This window comes from Schistocerca cancellata, chromosome 5 (assembly GCF_023864275.1).
Source record: "Schistocerca cancellata isolate TAMUIC-IGC-003103 chromosome 5, iqSchCanc2.1, whole genome shotgun sequence".
Taxonomy (NCBI): domain Eukaryota; kingdom Metazoa; phylum Arthropoda; class Insecta; order Orthoptera; family Acrididae; genus Schistocerca; species Schistocerca cancellata.
Genome location: NC_064630.1, coordinates 40,713,346 through 40,730,179, shown reverse-complemented (window position 1 = coordinate 40,730,179; position 16,834 = coordinate 40,713,346). Strand labels below are relative to the sequence as shown.

Genomic DNA, 16,834 nt, shown 5'->3' with positions numbered 1-16,834 from the left:
GTTTGAACTGTGTTCCTTTTTTGATATAAATGCATGATCTTCCACCCCTTGAAGCAGTTCTGCAGTAAGAGTTTGCTTTTTCACGCAATGATAATACTACATATTGGATTTCCGTGTCTCTACATCAGTGCTCAGTAACGCAAACTACTATGCAGTTCAAAGCTTGGAGCTCAACTTCTAATTGTTGTATTTTATGTTTTATTGATTGCATGTTTTGAGAGAGGATTGTTAAGTCTGTAAAATGCCCCGTGTTACTCTTTCCAATGGTTTGTTTTTCTTTCTGACATCTGATATATGTGATATTTGAGGTGTTAAAATCTGTCTTGTGAGTGATAGTTTCAGTGTGTTTTAAACTGCTGGAGATACTCCTTAGGCAGGGGAACCTGTTGTCTGGATTTATCCTAAAAAAGACCTACTTTTCCTACCCATGACAACAGGTATTTGACCAGTGAAATCCCATCTGTTGATAGTCCCAACAGGCACCAGAGAAACATGAGCAAAGTTGGCTGCCCTCAGAGCCATCCCGAAGCCGACATTGATTCGCCTCACAGTTCCATCAAGGTTTGGTCGATCATGACGCCAGAACAGCTCAACAAAGTCAGGGAAGCTATCTTGTCCAGGTCACCACCTATGTCATATGCCCCATCTCTGTCCAAACTGTTTCCCACCCAACCCACTATCACTACATGATCCTCTTTTGTTAAGTCCTTACATAAAGACCCTAAGTACTCTATCACATGACTTAGCCCTGCATTTGGCTTGAAGATCCTGGTGGCCTGGTATGCTGCCCCTAAGCTTTCCTGTAACTGGGGGCCTACACCTTACCCATGGCTACTACCTAGCAGCAGCACTTTTTCTTCCTAACACTTTGTACATTCCTAGGCTTTTTGGCCTCGGTTGAAGTGTGTTGCACATTTCCTGCTCCTCGTTCTTCCTGAGGCTCTTCTCCACTTAACTCTGGCAGTGGTAGATACCTGTTTTTGGTGTTGATAATAAAACTATCAGATTGCATTCTCTTAATTCCTATCCTCCTACCAGCTGCCAGTTCCCAAGCACCCTCCTCCTTATTTCTCTTGATCCTTATCAGCTCCTTAGTTGCTTCCTCCAGCTGTGCCTGAAGGGCATAGATTTTCCTTTCCTGTTCTCCAGTCAAAATGTTCCTATTGCATATTCTGCAGATCCAGGAGAGAGCCTCTTCTGTTCTCCCAACTTTCTCCCCAATGCATCCCCCCCTCATCCACCCCCCCCCCCCCCCCCACCACCACCACCACCCAGTGAAAATAATTCCTACAAGATTGGCAGTAAATCCCTCTACTCACTACCCTGTACTATCTCCCACATTTCTCACTCATGGTCAGTTTCAAAAGAATAATTAAGTTTAAAGAATGTTTTAAATTTGTCAAGGACGCGAGATTAGCTGTATGTAACAAAAAACGACACAAAGCTCTTATGTGCAGTTGTTGTTTTTATACTGATTTAGAGATACAATGACAGGAGAATGAATTATTAATTACTTTGCTTTTAGAGAATCTACATTATCAAGCGTGTTTGGTCAGGTTTTTATACGTTTATAACTCGGAAAATTTAGGCCTAGATCGTGTGTATTTAACTAGTAGACAATGTGAAATGTGGTAGTTAATACAATTTAGAAACGTATAATTACACTTTTATTGTGTCAATAGACACTGATGAAACTAGTAGCTGTCTTTTTTAACGAATTTTGCACTATCAAGAAAACTTGAATAGAATTTTTTGTGTTTATGTCACAAAATTTCGGGTTATGCCGCGATTATCGGGACTTCTGATAACACAAAGTTTTTTAAAGAACAATATCTGCTGGGATGCTAATATTCAGTTGTGTGACAAGAAAGGACACTACAGCAAGTATACGAAACAAAGAAAATTTAAATTTAACACTATTTCCTCTTAAATAAGTTTTTCTAGTGGACGAAGAAAATACCTGTAATCTCACTCGGCAGCCATTGTGAAAAAGATGGAAACAGTTCTTGTAGTAGCCTTACGCTTTTCATTCTCTATGTTGTATTCCTTCAGTGTCTCTTTTTCTGTTTAAAATGAGGTTTTTGATCCAGTAAAGACACTTTGGTTTGATGACATTGTTGTAGCATCTCAGTTTGTTGTATTTTGTGCTGCTTAAAAGCTGTTTCCATTTTTTACTACAAATTTCATAATTTATGTTTTCCAGTCCATTTTCCTGAAAGTCTCACTAAGTATTTGAGCTGAGAAACCCTCTCAGTTTTTTCATATTTAGTTTTCAGAATTTTTGGTGGCATGTTGTTTCTGGATATGTATTTCATTTTCTTTCTTTCTTTTTTTCTCCAAATGACATTTGGAGCCCTACTGTTTCTGCTGTTTCCTTAAGAATTTCTCTTTGATTTTGTTGTAGTAGTAAAATAAAACTGATGTATCATACACATTATATTTATTGAAAGACAAACTGCATTCACCAACAAAACAGTAACTGAGCAACACTATAACAACACTTTGATTATCTCTTTAAATAAATCCAATCATTTCATAGAAATAAAATTAACAGAATGAACAAAGGAGCTCTTGTCCACTTGTTTCTCTCTTAACAGTTTTTATGCTGCTTGAATGTCCTGATAGAGAATTGTGAGATCTTCTGCAAAAACTAAGCAACCTATTGAAGATGTTTTCTTCCTAAGACTTAATTTTGTCAATAAATAACAAGGCAAATATAGTGATGTTTGCTTATGATACAAGTATCTTAATCAAGTGCGTCAAATGCTAATTGCAGTTTACAACTGAAACATTAACCCAACAAGTATACAAATGGGTAGATGCTGCTATGGATTACCTTAGACCAGACATTTCAAGTAACTTCCATAATATGAATTTGACCCTCACTACCCCAAGAGAAATAATGTCCATCATAAAATCTTTAAAATCAAAAACATCTAGTGGGTATGATGAAATATCAACAAAGTTAATTAAAGAATGTGATTCTGAGCTAAGTAACATATTAAGCTATCTGTGTAACCAGTCGTTTATCAGTGGAATATTTCCTGAATGGCTGAAATATGCTGAAGTTAAGCCACTGTTTAAGAAGGGAGATAAAGAAATAGCATCAAATTTCCGTCCAGTTTCACTGTTGCCACCATTCTCAAAAATTTTCGAAAAAGTAATGTACAGTCGTCTTTATAACCATCATATCTCAAATAACATACTGTCAAAGTCACAGTTTGGATTTCTAAAATGTTCTGATATTGAGAAGGTTATCTACACTTACAGTGAAAATGTGCTTAATTCATTAGACAAAAAATTGCAGGCAACTGGTATATTTTGTGATCTGTCAAAGGCATTTGACTGTGTAAATCACAATATCCTTTTAAGTAAATTAGAATATGATAGTGTAACAGGAAATGCTGCAAAACGGTTCAAATCTTATATCTCCGAGAGGAAACAAAGGGTGTTCCTAGGAAAGAGACATGTATCAAGCTATCAGGCATCATCCAACTGGGAACTAATTACATGTGGGGCCCCACAAGGTTCCATTTTGGGGCCCTTACTTTTTCTTGTGTATATCAATGACCTTTCATCAGTAACATTACCAGATGCCAAGTTTGTTTTGTTTGCCGATGATACAAACATTGCAATAAATAGCAAATCAAGTGTAGTCTTAGAAAGAGCAGCCAATAAAATATTTGTGGACATTAATCATTGGTTCCTAGCCAATTCTTTGCCACTAAACTTTGAAAAAACACACTACATGCAGTTCAGAACTTGTAAGGGGTGTTCCAAGAGTATATGTCTAACATGCGATGACAAGAAGATAGAAGAAGTGGACAGTGTTAAATTCTTGGGATTACAGCTTGATAATAAATTCAACTGGGAGGAGCACACCACAGAACTGCTGAAGTGTCTTAACAAATCTCTGTTTGCAATGCGAATTTTGTCAGACATAGGGGATATAAAAATGAAAAAGCTGGCATACTATGCTTCCTTTCATTCCATAATGTCATATGGGATTATTTTTTGGGGTAATTCATCAAGCCAAGCTAAAGTTTTCCGGGCACAAAAACGTGCTGTAAGAGTTATATGTGGTGTGAACTCAAGAACATCCTGCAGAAGCCTGTTTAGGGAACTAGGGATACTAACTACTGCTTCCCAATATATTTATTCCGTAATGAAATTTGTCATTAAAAATATATCACTTTTTCAAACCAACAGCTCAATTCATGGAATCAATACTAGAAATAAGAATAATCTTCACAAGGATTTAAAGTCACTTAGTCTTGTACATAAAGGTGTGCATTATTCAGGAACACACATTTTCAATAACTTGCCAGCAGCCATAAAAAGCTTAACAACCAATGAAATTCAGTTTAAGTGAAGCCTAAAGGATTTATTGGTGGCCAACTGCTTCTACTTCATTGATGAATTTCTTAGTAAAACCAACTGATTTGTATATCAGTACAATATAACTTCTGCACAATTTCAGTGCAGTAATGTGTTCATTGAAAATTTGTGTGTATGTGTGTGTGTGTGTGTGTGTGTGTGTGTGTGTAAGTATAATCTAACTTCTGCACCATTTCAGTGCAGTAATGTGTTCATTGTAAATAAGTATTATAGTAGTTGTATTACATGTTTATTACCTTATAAACAAATAAAAAACTTTTTTATTTTAAATTCAGTGTATTAGTATTTGTAAAATGACTCTTTCACATAGTGTTCATTAAAAAATGACGATCATTCCACTTGGGACCTGTGGAATGGTACATTAGCTTATTTGTTTTAGTTGTAAATATTTGTCATGTATTGTTGTTTTTCTGACATGTTCCACATCCTGGAGGACCTCCTCACTACGGATCAATTGGAATGAAAGTAAATCTAATCTAATCTAAACAGCAAGTAATCTTATCATTAAACTGTTCAAAACAAATTTAATGCAGTTCCACACTCCAAATAAAAAGTTAAAAGTTTTTGAAATAGATATCAGTGGTCATAAAATAAATGAAACTTCACATATAAAATTTCTTAACATACAAATGGCTAATAAATTAAGATCAAATGAACATATTGATTAATCACCTGCTGAAGAAATTAAGCCCAGCATACTTTGCAGTAATATCTATTTTGCCCTATGTCGACAGGTAAACTATAATGTTATATTTCAGAATACGATTCAGTTATCAGTTGCAAATATATTTTTATTTTGCTTCAGTACAAACTAAACTGCGAACAGGCCATGAAGGGCCAATGACACCGACTGGTGGCCGTGGGCCAATGATACTGACTGGCGTCCATGTTATCCTCAGCCCACAGGCATCACCAGATGCAGATATGGAGGGGCATGTGGTCAGCACACTGCTCTCCCGGCTGTATGTCAGTTTACAAGACCGGAACTGCGGCTTCACAATCAAGTAGCTACTCTGTTTGCCTCACAAGGGCTGAGTGGACCCCGCATGCTGACAGCACTCAGCGGACCGGATGGTCACCCATCCGAGTGCTAGTTCAGCCCAAAGCAGTTAGCTTCAGTGATCTGATGGGAACTGGTGTTACCATTGCAGCAAGGGCATTGGCATTGGCATTGTTTTGGAAAATTAATTTATCATCTTCAAAAGCCTACAAAATTAGGCATAATATAAATCTTTACACTTTGGCCATACATTTAAGTAAAGTATAAGAAGTAAAATACATAAAATTACTTAGTATTGGTTTAGCAGATGTAAGTATCTTCTTAGTAGAAGCATAGTGGCATGATATTTCCAAAAATGTACATACTGTATGTGATTATTGTAAACACAGGTTGACAGTTTACAGTAATTGAATCATGTCTACATACATGTCAAGCTGTTGTGCTAGCAGCAGGGAACATATATAAAGGCATATAAAAAGTATAACTAAGATATATAAAGAACTTATAAATAATACATTTGGAAAAACATGGCGTATAGTTCTGATGTATAAAAGGAACGAGCTAATTTTCACATTTTAGAATAGATGATGTGCATTCAAAAGGTGTCTGTTATTTAATGCAAGTTGATCATTTAAAAAAATCTTTTCTCTTTAGGTGCTAATATTTATATATTCCAAATTCTTCAGAATGTTTCATGTTGTTGCCTGTAAACTATATGCAAAATTTCCATGTCAAGCAAGGATGGAGGAGGAAGAACGTGTTTTCCTATTTTGAGATGCTCTGCAAAAGTTGACTTAAATGAATTCTCGATTATAAGACTCACGCAACTAGGTCTTATCACGAAAGTGGGTGTTAAATGCCCTCCCTCTTTGTCCTTATAAAAAAAACTTGGACATTTATTACATTGTATTTTGTATATTCCTGATGTGAGAAACTTGTCACGTTTCCACACACTGATCTTGTGTGGTATAATGTTGTTGTTGTGGTCTTCAGTCCTGAGACTGGTTTGATGCAGCTCTCCATGCTATTCTATCCTGTGCAAGCTTCTTCATCTCCCAGTATCTACTGCAACCTACATCCTTCTGAATCTGCTTAGAGTATTCATCTCTTGGTCTCCCTCTACGATTTTTACCCTCCACACTGCCCTCCAATGCTAAATTTGTGATCCCTTGATGCCTCAAAACATGTCCTACCAACCGATCCCTTCTTCTAGTCAAGTTGTGCCACAAACTTCTCTTCTCCCCAATCCTATTCAATACCTCCTCATTAGTTACGTGATCTACCCACCTTATCTTCAGCATTCTTCTGTAGCACCACATTTCGAAAGCTTCTATTCTCTTCTTGTCCAAACTAGTTATCGTCCATGTTTCACTTCCATACATGGCTACACTCCATACAAATACTTTCAGAAACGACTTCCTGACACTTAAATCTATACTCGATGTTAACAAATTCCTCTTCTTGAGAAACGCTTTCCTTGCCATTGCCAGTCTACATTTTATATCCTCTCTACTTCGACCATCATCGGTTATTTTACTCCCTAAATAGCAAAACTCCTTTACTACTTTAAGTGTCTCATTTCCTAATCTAATTCCCTCAGCATCACCCGACTTAATTTGACTACATTCCATTATCCTCGTTTTGCTTTTGTTGATGTTCATCTTATATCCTCCTTTCAAGACACTTTCCATTCCGTTCAACTGCTCTTCCAAGTCCTTTGCTGTCTCTGACAGAATTACAATGTCATCGGCGAACCTCAAAGTTTTTACTTCTTCTCCATGAATTTTAATACCTACTCCGAATTTTTCTTTTGTTTCCTTTACTGCTTGCTCAATATACAGATTGAATAACATTGGGGAGAGGCTACAACCCTGTCTTACTCCTTTCCCAACCACTGCTTCCCTTTCATGCCCCTCGACTCTTATAACTGCCATCTGGTTTCTGTACAAACTGTAAATAGCCTTTCGCTCCCTGTATTTTACCCCTGCCACCTTCAGAATTTGAAAGAGAGTATTCCAGTTAACATTGTCAAAAGCTTTCTCTAAGTCTACAAATGCTAGAAACGTAGGTTTGCCTTTTCTTAATCTTTCTTCCAAGATAAGTCGTAAGGTCAGTATTGCCTCACGTGTTCCAACATTTCTACGGAATCCAAACTGATCTTCCCCGAGGTCGGCTTCTACCAGTTTTTCCATTCGTCTGTAAAGAATTCGCGTTAGTATTTTGCAGCTGTGACTTATTAAACTGATAGTTCGGTAATTTTCACATCTGTCAACACCTGCTTTCTTTGGGATTGGAATTATTATATTCTTCTTGAAGTCTGAGGGTATTTCGCCTGTCTCATACATCGTGCTCACCAGATGGTAGAGTTTTTTCATGACTGGCTCTCCCGAGGCCATCAGTAGTTCAAATGGAATGTTGTCTACTCCCGGGGCCTTGTTTCGACTCAGGTCTTTCAGTGCTCTGTCAAACTCTTCACGCAGTATCGTATCTCCTATTTCATCTTCATCTACATCCTCTTCCATTTCCATAATATTGTCCTCAAGTACATCGCCCTTGTATAAACCCTCTATATACTCCTTCCACCTTTCTGCCTTCCCTTCTTTGCTTAGAACTGGGTTGCCATCTGAGCTCTTGATATTCATACAAGTGGTTCTCTTCTCTCCAAAGGTCTCTTTAATTTTCCTGTAGGCAGTATCTATCTTACCCCTAGTGAGACAAGCCTCTACATCCTTACATTTGTCCTCTAGCCATCCCTGCTTAGCCATTTTGCACTTCCTGTCGATATCATTTTTGAGACGTCTATATTCCTTTTTGCCTGCTTCATTTACTGCATTTTTGTATTTTCTCCTTTCATCAATTAAATTCAATATTTCTTCTGTTACCCAAGGATTTCTATTAGCCCTCGTCTTTTTACCTACTTGATCCTCTGCTGCCTTCACTACTTCATCTCTCAGAGCTACCCATTCTTCTTCTACTGTATTTCTTTCCCCCATCCCTGTCAATTGTTCCCTTATGCTCTCCCTGAAACTCTCTACAACCTCTGGTTCTTTCAGTTTATCCAGGTCCCATCTCCTTAAATTCCCACCTTTTTGCAGTTTCTTCAGTTTCAATCTGCAGTTCATAACCAATAGATTGTGGTCAGAATCCACATCTGCCCCAGGAAATGTCTTACAATTTAAAACCTGGTTCCTAAATCTCTGTCTTACCATTATATAATCTATCTGATACCTACTAGTATCTCCAGGATTTTTCCATGTATACAACCTTCTTTTATGATTCTTGAACCAAGTGTTGGCTATGATTAAGTTATGCTCTGTGCAAAATTCTACAAGGCGGCTTCCTCTTTCATTCCTTCCCCCCAATCCATATTCACCTACTATGTTTCCTTCTCTCCCTTTTCCTACTGACGAATTCCAGTCACCCATGACTATTAAATTTTCGTCTCCTTTCACTACCTGAATAATTTCTTTTATCTCGTCATACATTTCATCTATTTCTTCATCATCTGCGGAGGTAGTTGGCATATAAACTTGTACTACTGTAGTAGGCATGGGCTTTGTGTCTATCTTGGCTACAATAATGCGTTCACTATGCTGTTTGTAGTAGCTAACCCGCACTCCTATTTTTTTATTCATTATTAAACCTACTCCTGCATTACCCCTATTTGATTTTGTATTTATAACCCTGTAATCACCTGACCAAAAGTCTTGTTCCTCCTGCCACCGAACTTCACTAATTCCCACTATATCTAACTTTAACCTATCCATTTCCCTTTTTAAATTTTCTAACCTACCTGCCCGATTAAGGGATCTGACATTCCACGCTCCGATCCGTAGAACGCCAGTTTTCTTTCTCCTGATAACGACGTCCTCCTGAGTAGTCCCCGCCCGGAGATCCGAATGGGGGACTATTTTACCTCCGGAATATTTTACCCAAGAGGACGCCATCATCATTTAATCATACAGTAGAGCTGCATGTCCTCAGGAAAAATTACAGCTGTAGTTTCCCCTTGCTTTCAGCCGTTCGCAGTACCAGCACAGCAAGGCCGTTTTGGTTAATGTTACAAGGCCAGATCAGTCAATCATCCAGACTGTTGCCCCTGCAACTACTGAAAAGGCTGCTGCCCCTCTTCAGGAACCACATGTTTGTCTGGCCTCTCAACAGATACCCCTCCGTTGTGGTTGCACCTACGGTACGGCCATCTGTATCACTGAGGCACGCAAGCCTCCCCACCAGCGGCAAGGTCCATGGTTCATGGGGGGGCTGTGGTATAATATTATGGGTAAATGCCACAAATGTGGAAAAAGTTTTTAAAAAACAATCTTTGAGGTTGAGCTGTGGTGTTACAAATCGGTCATCCTGTAGGTATTTGTTCAGTATCCTTAGTATACTGATATTCACAAGTCAGTACATCTTCTTATTGATGATATTTGTAATCAACAACAAAAAACTTTTCCAAACTAATAGCAATATTAAAAATCATGACATGAACATAAGCAATTCCTTCACAATGTCTCAGTAACTCTCAATATAGTATAAAAAAAGATTTATTCAGCCTGGAATAAGGATTTACTATAACCTCCCACTGAATGTAGAAAAGGACAATAACAATCATAATGAATTCAAGAAGAAACAGAAACAGTTTCCCCTGTACCATAGGCCTACTGTGTATGTAAATGAATCTCTAGATCTATAGGTTTTGTAAAAGGTGTTTTATATTGTAAATGGTGTTGTAATATTGCATGCTAATGTATGTTATATTGCATACCATATATGTGTATTGTTTATAGCATTGTTTGTTTTTCTCCATGCAGTAGAGTATTATGTAGGGACACATTGCAGTCCGACCTTTATATAGAATTCAATTTAAGGACCCGAATAAAAATCAAATCACCCAGTTTTGGCATTAGCTATCTTCATGTTTGATACAGGTTGTATAAAATGAAATCTTCAATTAGTAATTGCGTCACAGCAAATATAATAAACTACAATTCACATTTGTGTAATCCCTATGAGTAGTGTAGGTACAAAATGAAAACATAATTTGTACCACTGCTCAATACAAAATGTATCCTGTTGTAAGTTTTTCTGTGAGGCATGTACATTTCACAATTTAAAAGTGTGCAAATGGATAGTATTTTCATCTTTATATAATCCTACATAAACACTGATGCATGCTTCATATTGCCTGGTGAACTGAGTAATATATATATAAGACAAACAATTGTTTAAAAAACACATGTGTTTGCAGAAAAAGTTGCCCTGAATTTTTATTTAGGTTTTACAGCTATAACATCAAAAATAAAATAAAAGTTCAATAGTGACAATTATGTATCCCATCTTGTTCCTACTAAAACAACAAAAACGCTAGCTGAGAGAAGCTCTCCAGAATTAATTTAGGCATTTACAGTTACACAAATTTTCTTTCTTGTGTTCTATTAACTATTTAGTTTAACAATAATGGAAATTCCTGGATGGAGCAATATGTAAAATATGGGAAAGGTAGCCACTCATCTATAAGGAATCGATGCATGGATCACAGAAATGCTTTAACAGAAAACAGCATTTACACTAGCCTTTGAGTGCTAGCTCTTTTTGTAGCAAAAATACACACCTTCGCACACACAGACACCTAAATGCACACTGCCATGGCTATGGCAAGAGCTAGCGTGAATGCTGTTTTAACTGTTTAGTTTTATTTCCTGCACTTCTCTGTAACTCGAGCACCATCTCGTAGTGCTTGGGAAGCTTATTTTCCTCAAACATCAGACACACCATCTTCTTCATTTCTGTGTAGTCTGCTGCCAAAACTGCAAGTCCACAACCATCCACCAATCCCCTTGCCCTATGTATATGCTTTGTCAGTTTGCCTTGTGTATATGCTTTGTCAGTCACCTTTGTGTGAGTATTTCAAAGTAAGCATTTCAAAGTGGGAGCTATGATTGAATTCACTCCGCTGATTGAGCAGTATTTCACAAGTCCTTTTCCTATGACAAAAAATTGCTAACTCTTCCAACAAGTTAAGTAGATGGCCTTTAGGAAATTTAAGCAATATGTCCAGGTTTTCTGAATGTTTCTGTCTGCATATTTGTTAGTTGGCAGATGTGTAGCGAAGACAGTTTTGTTATTTTGATATTTATGTTCTTTAAATGAGGTAGAAACACTTCTGCCAGTTTATATATTTCCATTCGAATTTTTGCTATTGTACTTTATACGGTCCTGAACTGGGTAATTTACTTTTACTGTTTTTTATTTTATGCTAGGTTAAAATGTGATTAAGTGCTTCATCTGAAAACTGACCCTGATATTAGTAGCCCTGAAACTCCTGACAATTTGGTCTGAAACTGTCCAGTTACAGGTCATCATGAGGTATTTTTCATTTTTGCCAGCTGCTTCATATATAATGTCTCTTGCTTTTTGTGAATAGTCCACTTTTTGTTTGTGGTTAACATTCCTTTTTATAATGTCGTCTTCTGTATACCAACTGCTACTGCCACTTTTTTTACAATATTAAACCCTTTTTTAATTTTGTCATCATCAGTGCTAATTTCATCATCCTTTTCAGCATAGCCTGAAAATATGCCTGGTTGTATCCCTTTGAGTGGCACGAGTGTTCTTAATAATGGTATCCGTAGTAAGCTTCCAAAAAATTCCAGTTTTACCTGTCATTGTGCATGGAAACAGTTAAATCTAGGAAGTTAATTCTGTTACATTTGCTGCAATAAATCTGAAGATAGCTAACACTGAAACCAGTAATCATAACAAAATGCACAAGGGCTACCCGCCTCTTTAGCTTGGAACTAGAAGATTACCTGATGCTAATTTGATTGATGTTCTGTCATGTTTAACTTGTCAGATAAGTTGTCTTTTAGGGAAAGGTGTTTACCTGACACTAATTCAGTTGATGTGCTGTCATGTTTAAATTCTCAGATAAGTAGTCTTTTAGTGAAAGGTGTTTTGTCACAAATATTAATAATAATAATAGATTTATTGTAGCCAAACTGGCCATTTAGTTTGTGAAGTACAGGAATTATTCTCTATTTACTATTATTATTCTTAGTCACTACAGTATTTCACCAGCTATTCTGTTCTCGTCCTACAGATTAACACATGATATCTCTCACACTGGTCACTGCACCTCGCACATATACAGCTCATGCTGGGCTCGTGAAAACTCGGTGTTGCACAGTTTGTGGTAACCATTTACGGAGAGTCTTGTCACTACATGGCAGAGTTTGTATCCTCCCTGTGTCCATTCACAGTTTGTCATGGCATCTGTAACATAGAAATCATTCCATATCTTGCATTTCTTCTCATGTAGTTCCGTCAATAAGTCCTGGTAGGCTGTTGTCACTGGTAGTAGGTGCTTCAGTCGCAGTTCTTCTATGAAGAAGGGCTCTCTGGCCAATTCATACACAAGGCTCGAGAGTGTGTACTTGGAGAGACATAGCACCCTTTTTGAGTAAGTGGCCTTCAGCTTCTCTATTTTGTCGAGATCTGTCTTCTTCAGATGAATCTATATGTTTTCCAATTCGTAAATTGCAACAGGTTCAACTTTGAGTTCAAACAGTCGTAGCGCTGTTTCCAGGAAGAGTTTGCCTGTCGACTTGACATCATTTATGGCTCTTGTTGCACCTCTGGCTCTGTAGTTTATGTGGCATGTGAATACTGTTCCCTGTGACTCTCAGAAATGATCATTTTACGTTCCATTCTCTCTTTTTCTCAGAGAAACTCAAATAAGTGTACCAAAGCCTGACAGTTTAGGTAAGAGACTTGTAAGCAACACATGCTACATGATATTAGATTAGTGTACAATGATAGGTGAAACCATAAGAGATATATTAGAAAATGTCGAGGTGCAAGATGCTATAGATCTTGAGATACTACTCTTTTGTCTCAACCAAGTGAGGTGGTGCAGTGGTTAGCACACTGTACTCTCATTCAGGATGACGACAGTTCAAATATGCTTCTGGCCATCCTGATTTATTGGTTTTGTTTGCTTCTAATTTTCTGACTGAAATTGTCGTGTTATGTATAATATTATCAAATTGTTACCATGTCATATACTCTCAGTTGATATTTCCCTTTAATTTACGTTTTCTAGCAATTAAATTTGACGTGATATTTATAGTTTTCAAAATTTTACACAGGCCACAAAATACGTTGAAGACACTCGCCCAACCACAGCCAGATGGCAAGTCTGGGAAGAGACAAAAACATGATGGATTGATGAAAACAAGAGCAGCACCTTTAGCAGGAAATTTAGACTTACAGTGGTGTAACTTTTGCCAGAAGTATCTAAAAACTAAGAAAATATTTAGGAAGCACAATGCCATAGTCCACAATATGGTAAGGTCACCAACATATAAATGCAAATGCAAAAAGAAATTTCGTTCACTGTTGGAAATGCTTACACATCAACAGACTCATTTAAAAGTAAAAATTAATATCACAGAAGATATGTTGCTGAAATGTAATTTATGTGACAAGAAATTCGCCGATAATTCAATTTTAAAATTACATATAACCACACACAGTGAAAAATTTAACAAGAAATCTTCATTCAAATCCTACCCTGGTAAATTAAATATTATAAAACAGTTCAAAATAGGACAAAAAGAGAAGAGTATTACTAATCTGACTACTTCACCACCTGAGATATTTGTTTGTGATCATTGCCGGCAAATCTTTGAAACTGCTTCATCCCTTTCACTGCATTTAAATTCCAAGCGTTGTTTCATTTTGTGTGATTGTGTTTCTGGTGAGAACAGTTCCAAAAATAGCAGAGTTCATCAAAGAAAAGAAACTATGCAGTCAACTGTAGAAAATGTATCATTGGACAATAGAGAGATGTCTTCTCAAGTCTCGTACAATATGGATAGTCCATTAGACAACACAGCATCTGCAACATCCCTGGAAACTTCAACTATTCATAGTAGTACTCAGCCCTCAGATAACACAGTAACTGAAATAAATGAGAAAGCTTCAACAGATCATAATAACTCATTATGTGCATCCCAGGTTAACCAATGTACACTTTGTGCTAAGGTGTATAGCTCTAAAAAATTGCTGAAAAAACACCAGAAAATTCACATTGCAGCAGAAGCAACAGATTTGTCCTGCACTTTTTGCAATAGAAAATTTGTAAATCGTGCAGGTTTAATATCTCATCTTCATACACATTCAGGTGATGAATCTTATCACTGTAACTATTGCACCAAAATATTCTCAAACAAGCAAGTATTTCTCAGCCACAAGTGCCTCAATAACAAAGTATACCCATTTTGTGATGTACAGTTGTCACAGTATGCAATAGAATACGCACCCCAGCCACATCGAAACAATGAAGGATATGTAAATTTACTACATGAAAATGATCTTCTAAAAGCAAAACAAATAAACACACCTAGCAGCAGTCTGGGACAGTCAGAGGAGACAGAGACAGATTACGCTCATTGTGCACAATTTTCAAACAAAAATAAGAATTATAATCGAAGTAACAATCGTAAACACTTAAAGAAAAGTACTAGTGAACACAGTCGTGCATCCAACATTAGCAGAAACGAGAATTGCATGAAATGTCCTTTCTGTCACCATTTAGTAAAGCCAGAATCTGTGTATCAACACATTTATGAAAATCATCCTGATTCAAATAACATCACATAATAAAACAATTTTACATTTCTTACTCAAAAAATGCAGATTTTGTAAGAGGGATTAAAACTGTGGCAAAACAGATGAATCACTCATGAACACAAGATCAACTGATCAGTGTTCTCAATGTTTACCACCTGGAAAATTAATCCCATACTCCTACAAATAGAAACTGACATGCATTTCAGGCACCTCAAGAATGTGTACATTATATTGAACTTCCAAATTTTGATAAAATTTAAGTTAATATGTACATCAACTTCATGCAAATGATTTCATCTGTTACTTAATGCAACATTTTTTGAGAATGAATATAAAGTCATAGAAAATGCAGTCTACATTAAAATTAGTGGTACAGCAACAATATTTTAGAAATAATAGTATAATTTCATTTAAGCATTTATCATGCAAATAACAACTGCTACATAGACATATTATGTATGTTACGTGATTTGAAACATACGTAATTTTAGGGTGTTATTAATATGCAAGTAATGCAATGGAACATACATCAATGTATACAGAACAGAAGAGGATAGTAAGGTTGTATAATTTGTCTTGCATTTTATATTAAAATGCTTTTACTGTACAGTGTAAGAACTTCTTATTTATTTTCTGTATTGTGAGAGACTGTAAATGCAAAAGGTTGTAATTTTTAAGTCCTAATTTTTTAAACTGGAAAAATGTGTTGGCATGCTAAAATTCTGAATCTTTGGTTATTTTACTACTTAATGTTATAATTTTTAATTCTTTAAGTGCTGCAAACATTTTTAAACCCACAGGCCTGCCTTTCTGACAGTGCTATAAATGTAATAACTTATCCCCCCTAGTTGACCACTGGGCAAGAAGAATGTGTGTACAAGAGTTATGCTTGTTTGCCAGTGTTGTTTGGACATGTTAACATGCAGAGACATATTTTCGTGCCTGAATAACTCAACAGCTGATTGAAGTTCAGGTTGTTTAGTTGGACTGATCATGTGCTAACTATTTTTCAGTATTGACATTGTACTGTTTTCATTTTTGCTCGGTGGTTTGACGCAGGGAGAGTGTGATTCAGGTTTTCTAAAAAAAAGGAAATAATGTATTATCATAATTTCAAAGTCGAAGAAAGCATAAAGATAGTGGGACTGCCAGTGAAATTTTTTATACCAACAATCATGATGACTTCTACAGAACCTCAGAGTAACCATCTCCACCTATGTAATTTGGCATATAGCTATAACACCTCAGTCTGTATTTCATATAAAAGGTGCAGTTGATTGTTATCTGGCATCTGAAGAGATTTGATTGAGAAACAGAAGTGATTCTACATATATATTTGAATATTTAGATTCAGCTAGTTAGTACTTAAAAGATTACATCACCCATCATAATATAACAGAAGACTTGCTGATATTTATAGTAAATGAAATCAAATCAATCTATTTTATTCACACAACAATACTCAAGAATGTGTTCCTTTTTGGCTGATGTAGAGAGATATTGCAGTTCATGAACGTTGTTACTTCATTTCTATTTGTCATCTCATGGCCTGGATAAAAAAAAGACAGAAAAGGCTCCAGAGATGGTACTGTACCGACACTGGCACCAGTAGCCTTTGAGGTGCTTTGGTTCTTCCAACAGAGAAGCCAGACTGATGTTTGTGGAGGTTCCCTGTCATAAGTGGGATGGAAGGAGCAGACGCCCATCATCCGTGTCAAGCTGTTGGAGGGCCTGATGCAGGTGGCTGTCACTGTTGTGGTGGGCATCTGGATAGTGGAGATGAAGTATCTTACCTGCAGT

At 36.7% G+C, this 16,834-nt stretch overlaps 1 protein-coding gene across 4 annotated transcripts in view; it reads left to right on the top strand.

Moving 5' to 3' along the window:
• LOC126187886 (zinc finger protein 286A-like) overlaps positions 1-16,266 on the top strand; it is a 102,929-nt gene extending 86,663 nt beyond the window's left edge. Inside the window, exon 4 of one of the 4 annotated variants that reach the window (XM_049929231.1) lies at positions 13,549-16,266. In XM_049929231.1, the coding sequence (XP_049785188.1) occupies positions 13,549-15,064 (1,516 nt within the window). In that variant the 3' untranslated portion in view covers positions 15,065-16,266. Of the gene's footprint in view, positions 1-5,203; positions 6,369-13,548 lie in introns of those variants that run through there. The other 3 variants (XM_049929230.1, XM_049929232.1, XM_049929234.1) reach the window with 3 other exon arrangements.
• The last annotated feature ends 568 nt before the right edge of the window (positions 16,267-16,834 follow it).